General features: G+C 51.2%; 1 protein-coding gene across 1 annotated transcript in view; it reads right to left on the bottom strand.

Annotated features, from left to right (window-relative positions):
• dag1 (dystroglycan 1) overlaps positions 1–12,622 on the bottom strand; it is a 47,645-nt gene that overhangs the window by 14,299 nt on the left and 20,724 nt on the right. The window contains exon 2 of the mRNA XM_079747314.1: positions 5,445–6,225. Within this exon, the coding sequence (XP_079603440.1) occupies positions 5,445–5,903 (459 nt within the window). The 5' untranslated portion in view covers positions 5,904–6,225. The remainder of the gene's footprint in view (positions 1–5,444; positions 6,226–12,622) is intronic.

Genomic DNA, 12,622 nt, shown 5'->3' with positions numbered 1-12,622 from the left:
AAACAGTGACCTCTATCCCGCGCACGCACGCTCACACACACTCACACGCACTGAAACGCTGACAGACAAGCACTCACAGAAACACTCCCATTCACCCTCACACTCACAATCACCCTAACACCTTCACACAAACACACAGCCTCACACAAACACTCACACCATCACACAAACCCTCACAACCTTAAACGCACAAACCTATACTCACACTCATAGGTTAAGGCACAAACACACCCACCGCTTCCCATCAACATATTTCAAAGCTAGTGAAAGCTAATAAATGGAAAGCATCACTCGTGGAAAGCAACATCATAAACAGATCAACTCATTTGGTCTCAAGGAAACATCTTCCTTCACTTTTATCAGAGAACACACACAAACACACTTATACACACACACACAGACTTCGACACTTTCGGAGCGCGCACAAACACACACACTGCAGGATATCCTGACCGCTGAGGTTCGTCTCTCTTCAGTCCTGCAGTGTTTAACAACTAGCGCTAGCACAACAACGCTTCTGACTTTGTGGAAAACCAGAAAGAGAGCGACGGTGGGAGGGGAAAATGAAACGAGAAAGCAGGAGAGGGAGAGAGGAAGATAGAGAGAGGGGAGCCGGTGGGAGAAGGAGAGGGAACGATGTAGAGGGGAGGAGGGAATGGGATTGGGAGGGGGAGAAGAGAGGGGAGAGAGATAGATTGAAAGAGGGGGAGAAAAATAGAGGGAGGGAAGAGAGAACGATAGGGGGAGAGAGCTGGGGAAATAAAGAGGGAGAGGGGAGGAGGGAGAGACAGTAAGAAGAATGGTGTTTGCGTGCTTGTCAGAAGGCCCAGCCAGCTAGTTAATTAGGTAGCTCATAGTACTAACGAGAGGGTGTGCAGCAGGGAGAACTAGCGATGAATCAGTCCACCACTCCCTTCCCCAAAGCTTCCATGGTACTGCTACCCTAACCCCACCCCTCTCCCCACCTCCAGTCTACCCAGACACCCCCAGAGAGGTCGTCATTGATACCACCAAGACAGTATTTCTTTGTGTCTCTTTGACCGATCTTTATACATCTATATGTATTTTTTTTTACGCAAACCAACTAGTCTCATCAAAAAACGAACAGTCTCCTCGATGTTCCCAGCAATGAAACATTACAATTATAGAAAAATGCAAATATCCCAAAGTAGTAAAACAATATCTTAATAAATACTAAAAACAAGTTGTTGCCAAGTATTCAGTGTTTCAGCAGACAGCTTCGATCCCGTTACCCCAGACCCCTAAAGTGAGATTTGATATATTTCATATTTCCAACATTAAATAGAAAAGCGGTTGATAAAAGCGTTACTTCCCTCCAGGGAGTGCTCCAAGCCACCTGCTATCAGACCTTTACCATTCCATTATTACACCTGAAGGTGAATGGGCCGGCTGTCACGGGGCGCGCTTGTGTGTGTGTGTGTGTGTGTGTGTGCGTGTCTGTATGTGCACGTTGTGTGAGGATGGGTGTGGGTGTTGTTCTGAGGATGGGTCTGTGCATAAGTTTGTGTGTGTGTGTGTGTGCACATTGTGTGAGGATGTGTGTGTGTGTGTTGTTCTGAGGATGGGTCTGTGCATGAGTTTGTGTGTGCCTGCGTGTGTGTGTGTGTGAGAGAGAGAGAGTGTGTGTGTGACCATGTGCTTGAGATAAGGTGTGTGTGACTGTGCGTGCGTGTGTTTGTGCGAGAGTGAATGCATGCACGTGTTTGAGTGTGTGACTATGCGTCTGTGTGTGTGTGTGAATGGATGCGTGCGTGTGTTTGACTGTGTGAATGAATGCATGCGTGTGTGTGTGCGTGCATGCGCCTGAGTTTATGTGTATGTGAGGCTGGGGGTTTCACTAGAATTGTCCATTAGTATGAGAGCAACGCCAGCCACAAAAATTGATTTGGCCTTTCGCTCTGCAACCTTGAGCTCAACCTTCCTCCCGTGTTTGTGTGTGTGTGTGTAGTGAGTTTACCTAGTGTGTGTGAATGTGTGGGTGTTGGTGTGTGGGTGTGCGGGCAAGTGTATAGATATAGTGTGTGAATGTGTGTGTCTGTGTTTGCATGTGTGCATTTGGTATAGGTGTGTGTGGTAAGTATATAAAGTGTGTGTGTGTGTTTCAAGAGGTATGTGTTTGAGAGTGTGTATGTGCATTTGGTGTGTGTGTGTGTGCAGGCAGGGAATGACACCTTTGAAAGGCAGTAGGGAAATGGAAACGGAGGAAGGGAGGGAGGGCGATGAGATTGAGGTGATAAGAGTGAAGTTGTGAAATGTTTAACAGAGGGTGATGTTGGTTGCGGTCGGCCTACATTCAAAACCCCCACGCACACACAGAGAGAGAGAGAGCGAGAGACAGAAGTCCTTTTACACAGGCGTCACGCTACCGTATGGAAGATCCGGCGTTTTCCTGGCTTTGCCTTTTTCCTTCACGGAACCGAACAAAGCAGGTTGAATGCCGCCCCCTCGCGTGCTTCCACACGGCGTGCCAGCGTTCCGGAATCAGAGGCGAGAGTTGTAGCACAACGGCCGCCGCGTCCTGTGTGATTTATAACATGGCGTCTTCTAAACAATATTGGCAGGTGAACTGTGGCGCCGATCGGGCTCTGTTACTACCACCTCCGCTACCGGCTTGAACGGAGAACAACAAGGCCCCCCCAGTGGGTGTTTGTGCGTTTGATACAGGCAAGGTGGAATACCATCGCCTCATTCCCAAACTCAGAGAGAGAGAGAGCGAGGGAGAGCGAGAGAGAGCGAGAGAGAGAGAGAGCGAGCTGTATTGAAGACAGATGTGTGCGTAATGATACTAGACTTATTTCAAACAAGAGGACAAATGCTAACTGAATTGTCAATGTGGTCAATCCAACTCAATAACTCATCTGGTGAACAGATGAGTCAGAGCCCTACATCTGCCACTCCGAGGAAACCCTCAGAATACTGACAGGGGACATTATGCAGCAGTCCCGAGTCATGACAGCAATGTGAAGCCGCAATCGGGAGCCTTCTTTTAACATGGACGGGGCAGTGAGGCCAAACGGGATTATTAGCACCAACGCTATGCTGCCATGATGAGCCACAGCGTGTGTGTGTGTGTGTGTGTGTGTGTCTGTGTGTGTTGGGGGGGGGGGGGGGGGGGGGCGGGTACCTTCTCTATGGTTTAAAAACCTCACGGGGCATTCTTGTGTTAATGTTGCCGGGGGACCCGTGCTGTGATGCCACTTACTTTCCTCTGCCGAAACCCCCATCAACTCAGCGCCGCCCCCCCCATTGTCGCCCCCCACCGTCCGTCCGTCCGTCCCCCCCCTCCCCCAAACCACCACCACGGACGTGGGTCGAAGAGGACAAGCAATGAGGTGTAGCGTGGAGAACCACAGGGGGTCGCTGGCACCTGGTTGCTGCAAGACATGAACCCTACGTGGGGAACACATGGGCGGGTTTGGCCTCCTCCACTGAAGCCTACATTCTGTCCACACAAGCAGTGCTACACAGGTTGCAAGTATATGTTCACAAACGGAGCAGCCGCACACACCAACACAAACACACACACACACACACGTGCACGTCCACGTACGCACACACCTGTGAGTGTGAACCCCTGTTTGATCACACAGAGGAGATCTTGGCCGCTCTGTCCACACAGACTGGGCTCTGAGCTATTTGTTCTTGGTATTAGAGTGAGCAGGAGGGATGTGTCTCAGAGACATACTGTACATGTGGAGTACCGATACCAGGAGAGAGTCTTTGCATGCCAATGAGCTGGAATGCACCAATCTGAAGCTGAAGTTCTGAAACCGGAGAGAGGGAGATGGAGAGAGACAGATGAAAGGAAAGCGGCAGCGGGCAGATGGATGGAGAGAAGCTCCGCTGGGGATTCGTGAGCGATGGGCAGAGGAGAAGATTTCTGGATTGGAGAGGAGGGATTGGGCAATGTGCCGTCACATGACTGCAGCACGAGCCAATGGAAAGGTGAACGAGACAGGAATGATGAGGGCGAGCGAACAAAGGCTAAGCGGAGTCAAGTGAAGAGGAGAACGGAGTGAGGTACGTCAGCTTTTTGACTGGAAGGTTAGTCTGATGTCGTTTCTGCCTTCTGCGGTCTAAAGGCGGCTACACACTGGCCCAACCGTTGGCCATCTGAAACGCGGAGGGTGTCTGGTCCGATTCAACATGCAAAGTCAGAGCGTTGGCGATCTGAGGAATAGAGCCTCTGATTGGTTATGTGCTTCTAGCACACATCCAGAGAATCAGTGCGGTGTGTGTGAGGGGCGGACTAGCACCACGAGACTAGCGCCTGCAAGCAAAGAATGTACACGCTACTGTGCCTGGGCGGTGTGTAGGCCCCTTAAAACCTTTCTGGAGTCTGGAAACATCTCAGGCTGCCTAACGTCAACATTCACTATTCTAGGCCTGGTTTATGACTCATGCTTCCGTCTCACAGCCGAAGTATATTTATTTTCGGTGCTTGGGTAATTTCATCATTAACAGGGGTCATTAACAGCAGAACACTGGTGACCGAGCAACAGAGGGAGTGGGAGAAACAGATATGGAGAGAGAGGGAGTGGGAGAAAATGATGAGGACCGCTGTGGAGGTACGGGGAGAGTTAATAAGATGGAGAGTGCTGGGTCCTCAATCCCAAAACTTCTGAACAGGGTACGGCGGGGACGGAGATATGAGGTGGAGAGATGAGAGTGTCAGAGGTCAAAACAACAAGCTTTGTTTGTCAGTCAGAACTGGAAGGCTGAGGTGGGGTGAGGGGTGTTGAGACTAAGATGGCGGATGGAGGGATGGAAGAAACGGAAAAGGGTTTAGTAGAACGATAGCCAATAAATGGGAAGAAATACGAAAAAGGAAGTTGAAGGAGAAATGTGGCGAAAAGGGGGAGTGAGAGGGGAGAGAAACGCTGTGATGGATGGAGTAGAAACGACAGACACGTGGGGGTGAGAGAGGGAGGAAGGGCGAGCGAGACGCTGCAGAAATAGACACTTATGGATCTCATTCTGCGAGGTGGAATCATACATTACGCTCAATTGGCCATAGTGGGGAATGCAGTGCAATTAAAACGACCACATTCCTCCCAGCTCTCTCCTAATGTCCGTCGCCCGGGGCGGTGTTATGACCGATGGCCCAAACCGGCACTTTCTCCAGGAAAACGTCTCCCTTCCTCTTGTTCAGGCGACTGCGTTCAGAGTCTTCCCTCTGGTTTAGGACGGGGTACTAAGGCTTTATCTCTCCCCGAATGTGCTCTAATGCGTTCCTAACTGTTCCTCAGTGACGCCGCCGGTCTGAGTAACGTTACCTGGGTGGTTACGTATATCATCGCTAACGTTGTCCAAACTGCCGCTTGAGCAGGGCTACTCAGCCGCGAAATCGCGCAGACTGACGGACGTTCAAACGGTCGGAGTAGGTGGGGGTCATAACGCCGTAACCTGAACCGGGGACTCACCTTTACGACGTCACCAAGGTAACCGTCCTCCATCTTGTCCGGCACCTTCATCTGGAACACGCGGCCCACCACCGCCGAGGAGTCTGGGAAGGCGGTCACCGCTGCCGGGGGGGCGACGGCGGCGGGCCCCTGTTGGGTTGCCGACGGCAACGCCATGGCCTCCGCCTCCTGCATGGCCGCCTGGAAGTGGAGCAGCAGGGAGGAGCGCATGGACGCCTCCAGCTCGCCTCCTCGTACTCCTCCTCCTCCGGCGCCCCGCTCCCTCTCTAACCCGTCCTCCATCGCCACCACCCGGTTGTCCTCCTCAGCGCGGGCCGGCGCCGGGAGCCAGGCCGCCACGAGCACAGCGCTCAGCAAGCCCAGCAGCACGGCTCTAGTCCTGGGCCGCCTGGGCCCCGAGGGCCGGCTCCCCGCGGAGCCGCTGCCGCCTGCGCGGTCCTCGGGTGTTCTCGGCCTCATGTCGAGCTCTTACTCATAAAACAACCACCCGAAGAAAAGGGAGGATATCCGAGTGTTTTTGGGGGGCTGCGCAACACCAGGATCAAATCCCCCTTTTCAAAACTCTGCCCAGAGCACTCTCTCCCTCCCTCTCTCTCTCTCGCTTTCTCTCTCGCCCCCGGCGACTGCCTCCCTCCTATGCTCCTTCTCTCTCCTTTTGTCCTCCCTTTCTCTTGCTCTCCTCCTCCTCCTCCTCCGGCTGTATTGTTCTGCGGCGGGTGGACGCGGCGCTCGGCTCTCTTCAAAGCTTCAGGATTCCCATTGTGTCGTCAACCCCCTAGACCTGTGTTTGAGAGAAAGGGAGGGGGGGCCAGAGGGGGGAGGAGGGGAGCAGAAGCCATCGTTAGACCGTTGTTTGTGAAGGGAAAATAATTCCAGCTGTAACCACACACGTTTTTTTTCAGTTTGGGGGAAAAAAGGTTTTTCTGTCAGTTGGAAGTCAGTACCAGCCTCCAAACATTCAGGGACTGGAGGCATGTATCACAGCCCCGTCTAAACTCGGACGGCCTTCAAACCCGCTGACTGAAGACCACAGACGCACCGCGCACACTGATCCATAAATCTGTGTTTGCGTTATGTAATTTCGAGATACAGTGTCTCGTCAAACTCCCTTCACGTCTCTTTTCATCTCCGGAGCTCGCCCTCTGAATCCCAAGTACACGGCCCCCCTGAAAAGTTGAGTTCCCACCGCTGAAACCACACGGCTGTTCCCGACCGCACCTTCGGGGAGGGGAGGGATATTGATGATGAGCCTAGCTTGCATAGTTGTCTCTCTCTTCTCTCGTCAGTTTCTTGCTATTCATGCCCCCTGTCTCTGTTTCTCTCTCTATCTCTGTTTGTATTGAGCGGCGCTTCTGTCTCTCTTAACGAGCAAACATGGAAACACTGGAAAGGACTTCTGATGTTCCCTGATGGGCTTTTCATTATCCGAGTGAGAAGGAGCGAGAGGGAGATAGTTAGCGAGAATTAGAGAGGGGTTTAGAGAGCCACAGAAGGAAAAGGAGGTCATGATTGAAAGAGACGGAAAGATAAAGGTAAATTGAAAAAGGAATCGATGAGGCAGACGCAGAAAAGGGACAAGAGAGAAAGAGGAAGGGTTAGAGGGAATAAGAGAGAGAGATAGGCAGACAGAGGGGGAGAGCGAGGGGTGTAAAGAGAGAGTGGGAGACAGGGATAGAGAGAGAGAGAGAGAGAGAGAGAGAGAGAGAGAGAGTCAACCAGAGAGTGATAGAGGAGGAGAGTGTAAATGTGATATAGTGTGGGGTTGACTGGATTACCCCACAATGCTCAGCCAGTCACTGGGCTTCTTGGAAAGCCCTGATGAATGCCTGCCGGCTCTATTGTCAGTGAGGTCAAACTCAGTGTGTGTGTGTGTGTGTGTCAGTGTCTCAGCATGTGTGCATCTGAGTGTATGCATGTGTGTGTGTATGCGTTGATGAATGTGTGTGTCTGTGTGTATTAGAGTGTGAGTGAGTGTATGTGTGTGTGTGTGTGTGTCATTGTCTAAGGGTCAGCAAGGGAAGCTGAACTTTGGGGGTTTGTTATTCATACAAGCCTTTAAAACTCGTGGGGACCCCCCTCCGCTACATTAGATGGTGTGTGTGTGAGTTTATGCGCGCACGTGTGTGTGTGTGTGTGTGTGTGTGTTTATGTGCGTGTGTCCGTGTGTGTGTCAGACAACATGGTCGCATTCCTCCGCCCGGGGCGAAGCCTGAACAAAAAAGAACGGGAGCGAGAGAAGAGAAAGAAAAGTGTCCCTGACCAGTCGCCCCTCGCTTCGGAAACGTGGGGTGATGGTGATGGTGGTGGTGGTGGTGGTGGTGGTGGTGGTGGTGGTGGTGGTGGTGGTGGTGGGGGCGACAATGGGGGGGCGGTGCTGAGTTGATGGGGGTTTCGGCAGAGGAAAGTAAGTGGCATCACAGCACGGGTCCCCCGGCAACATTAACACAAGAATGCCCCGTGAGGTTTTTAAAGCCATAGAGAAGGTACCCCCCCCCCCCCCCCAACACACACACACACACACACACACACACACACACACACACACACACACACACACACACACACACACACACACACACACACACACCCCTGCTGTGGCTCATCATGGCAGGATAGCGTTGGTGCTAATCACTAGCGCTAATGAATCACATCCCTGCTGACAAACAATGGCTTTGCTAATCCTCCGGGCTAACTTCCGAAAAGCTAACTTCCCCGAAAACACTTGTGCCGGAGAACTGTGCTTCAGCTCGGCGATGACACGATGGTTCCTCTCGATGCAGGAACGAGACGTACGATTCAGCGCTAGATGCAAGAAACAATCTCATTTGGAGCATCTACTCCAAAGGTTAAAGCGAGTACTTTAACGTGTTTGTCGTGGCTCCGATCTTGATTGTTGAACATGTGCGACAGTGTTTAGGAATCATCACGTCGACAGAAGCCGTAGGAATCTGAATCGACTTTAAAATCAACAGAACTTTCTGGAAGAGGGTATATTTTGGAGGTTGTAGTTTGATGTTTGCGTTCCCCTGTTGTCCACAATCATCAAACCTTCAGTCCCCCGCAAAGCCTCTCCAAGATGGCTGCCTTTTATGTCTGCTAGCTTTAAACCACATCGCTAGGGGCAACCCCCCTCCTCTGAACCCCCCTGGCACCCCCTGTCTCTGTTTTACTGCTCTGTCGTTCTCTATATTTCTCAACCCCTCTTGCTCTCTGTCTCTGTCTCTCTCTCTGTGTCTGTCTCTCTCTCCGTGTCTGTCTCTCTCTCTGTGTCTGTCTTTGTCTCTCTCTCTGTCTATGTTTCTCTCTCTCGCCCTCCCTCTCTCACCCCCATCTCTCCCGATCTGCCCTCTGCTCTCTCTCTCTCTTACCCATCTCTCCTGGTCTCTCCTATGCTCTCTCTCTCCTCCATTCCGGTCCTTTCAACATGCCTCTAATCTGTTTTTCTGCTGCGTTGCCCTAGGTCCTCAACCTTCCCTTTCTTCCCTGCGAGCCATCAATGATGTTTTCTCTCCCTCCCCGCCTCCCTCCCTCCCCCCTTTCTTTCTCTGCGAGGATTAAAGTACCGCCACACCTCCCCTAAAGTTTTCCTTTTTTCTCCCCCGCCGTCTTTAAACTGAAAGGCTGTTTTTCTGTTTTTTTTTCTCCTTGAAACTCTAAGCCGACAAATCAGAACGGCCAGTCGACTCTATTCAGCATCCTGACAATAGCCCCCCCGAGGCGAGACGGGGGTGGGGGGCGGGGGGGAGGAGAGGGGGAGGGGGTGGTTCCTGAAAAGGCCGCGCTGAGCTGTCTACTGCGACCGATAAAAAACTGCTGTCAATGCAGAGTGGGGGAGAGACACTGACAGAGAGAGGGGGGAAGGAGGCCGAGAGACACCGACAGAGAGAGGGGAGAGAGAGACACCGACAGAGAGAGGGGAGAGAGACACTTTCTGAGAGGGAGAGCGAGAGACACTGGCAGAGAGAGGGGAGGGAGAGAGAGAGACACTGGCAGAGAAGTGGGAGAGGGAGACACTGGCCGACATTACGGGGGATTGGAGGGAGAGAGGGAGGGGATAAGGGGGAGGGAGGGAGGGGGAGAGAGATACAGACAGGCCGTGGGGAGAGAGACACACTGGCAGATAGTCAGGAGGGAGAGACCGACAGACAGCGGGGAGATACAAGGGAGGGGAGGAGGGGGAGGGAAACGGGGGAGGTGGTGAAGAAAGAAAGAGAATGAAAAGGGACTGAAAGCCAAAGAGATAAAGAGAGGAAGAGGATCTGGGTGATTATGTGTGTGTTGATTACTGCATCAAAGACTCATTATGAATAAAAGGTGGAGTGTGGTGCAGAGAGAGGAGGTGAGAGAGTGACGGAGGGGGAGATGGGAGAGAGAGCGCTCTGTCCTGCAGTCGTTCGGCCCCCGCTCTGCCATACCATTTGATTGGGTTGTTGTGTTGGAACACCTGCAGATCGAGCCAATCAGGGCTCTGCACTAGCAGGCGGGGACTCGAGTGTGTTAACGTTCAAAACGCTTTACACGAACACACACACACACACACAAACACACACACACAGTACCCAAACACACACTTACACACATACACGCAGACAAAGTACACACTTACACACACACACAAACACACACACTCCAACTGCGGCTAAGAGATTACTGCCTAGCCTGAGGAGGCCTGGGTCAATCTGTGTGTGTGTGTGTGTGTGTGTGTGTCTGCAGGTGTGCGGTGTATGTTGTGTGTGTGTCTGTCTGCAGGTGTGCGGTGTGTGTGTGTGTGTGGACAGCGCTGAGACTACCGGCCCCGCGATGAGCTCTCTGGGCGCCATGGCGACCCTTTACTTCCGATGGCTGAGTTAAGACGTCGGCCTGTCTCTCGCCCCATTGGTCGGTTGGCCGCGGTGAGCCACGGGGCAGAAGCCAAACATTCCGGTCGCCCTCTGAAGCCGTTCTATTGGCCGGTGAGCTCCGCACTGACTTTGACTCCTAAAGGCCGGCTTTGTTTTTACTGGGAAATCATCGTTACATTTCTTATTTAGTAGTCTCGCTTAACATTCTAAGAATGTAGAAATGGCGTATTCTCCCAAGGGAATCGAGTGCGGTTACTGTACACATGCACACGCACACCCCTACACACACAGAGACACGCACACACACACACACCCCTACGTACACACACCTTCCTACAAACACCTACACTTAAACCTATACACACACACACACACCTATACACACACATAAACACACACCTACACACACACCTACAGACACACACACACACACACCAGTCCCCGGCTGGATAGTGAGGAGAGAGGAAGGGGAGGACAGGGGCTGATAAGAAAACAAAAAGTGACAACTCCTGGTCGCTTTGATTAATTCACCTGGGAGGAAAGTCATCCTCGCCAAGGTGAGCAAAAACTCTACACTTTATCAACTCCCTGGATTAAATATACTTTACACAGCAACTCTCTGAATCACTTATACTTCATAATCATACGTTGAATCCATCTACCCAATAGTGACAGAAGAAAGGCCGCTGTACTGGCACATTGTCATAATCCTCTGGGATGGTTTTGTGATGGTTTTGTGTTCTGTTGGCAACTCTGTTATGACACACACATCATGGTCATTACCAACACTTTGACGTTACAGAACAAGATGAGCCTGTTTTGACTTGTTTCACATGCTCAAATTGATTATGACGCAGACAAATGTGCTGTAATTGTACCAACCAAACATTAGATTGGCACTTTACACAAAGCATGGCTCCATGTTCTCTAACTGAACATCCCGTCATCAGAAATGAGCACTGATGACTGACAAGTAGAACTAGCCAATCAGAATGAAGGGAATTATCATGTAGCCAATCAGAGAAGGAGATGCTTCTTGCTTTAGTGAAGCTCCCGGCATCCTTGGCTATACATCACAATCTTGCTCTCCATTGCTTTCCATCTATGATATTTTTCTCTCTCTCTCTCTCTCTCCCTCTCTCTCCCCCCCCTTTCCTGTCCTTTTTCAGTGCCAAAGTCACAGCTGATGGCTCTGTTATTATGAGAGTCCAGACAGCACTGTTTTATATATAGAGAGAGACCGTGTGAGACTGAGGGAGAGACAAAGATAATGAAAGAGAGAGAGACAGGGATAGAGATTCTATAAAAGGTGACATTCTAGTGTCACTGACGCCGCACAATTAATTTATCGCTAGGCGCGCACAGACACACACTTAACGTGCCGTCCTATCACAACATAGCTATCAGGCCAAGCCATTTTTAGTCACCTCACTTTTGCAACCCTATTCCATGTTCTCTCTCTCGCTCTCTCTCTCGCTCTCTCTCTCGCTCTCTCTCTCGCTCTCTCTCGCTCTCACTCTCTCTCCCCCCCCTCCCTCCCTCCCCCTGTCTCTTTTTCCCCCTCGGTTCTATACTTGAGGAAAGGGTTGATTTTCCTCCAAAGGGTATTATGGTTTATATTTACCAGTCTGCTATTGCATTACGGTCAGATTTGAATATACATCTGAAAGGTTTTTATACATTCCAGATTAGGATGTTTCATTTAGGGGATCAGTCCCATTAGAGTCTTAGAGCTGTTGGTTGAATACAGGGCGGGTTAGAATAAAGAATGCATCTAGTGATCGTAGTGATGTTGCTTGTGTCCACTTGCTGAACCTCTTCCGTAAATATCTACCCAATGATAATCCAACTGCCATCACCAATGCATCGACTGGGTTTTCAAAATGTTCAGTTTAATTGGCTCTCGAATGCTGTGATCGTCAGCACCAAAGTCTGTCCGTAGTCCAAACAAGGGGTCCACTGAGGACAGACGAATGGACGGATCACCCTAGGGACCACCTGTGGAACGGCAACAGCCTGCATGTTGATCATGGAACCACGTTGGAGAACATAAAACACACACGTCACCCGCTGGGACACCCAAACAAACACGACGCACACTTCCGACCACTCCTTGGTTCCATAATGAACCTGTCTCCCTCTCTCCATCTGTGGCTGTATATTTGTGTTTGAGCAGGTGTGTGTGTGTCTCTGTGTGTCTCTGTGTATCTCGTTGTCTGTCTCTTGTGTGTTTGTGTGTCTGTGTGTGTGTGTGTCTGTGTGTGTTTGTGTGTGTCTGTGTGTGTGTGTGTGTGCGTGTGTCTATGTGTGTGTTTGTCTCTGTGTGTGTGTCTGTGT

This window comes from Pollachius pollachius, assembly GCF_949987615.1.
Source record: "Pollachius pollachius genome assembly, chromosome: 12".
In the NCBI taxonomy this organism is placed as follows: Eukaryota; Metazoa; Chordata; class Actinopteri; order Gadiformes; family Gadidae; genus Pollachius; species Pollachius pollachius.
Note: the sequence above shows the minus strand (reverse complement) of the source record. Positions and strands in the feature narration are given on the sequence as shown.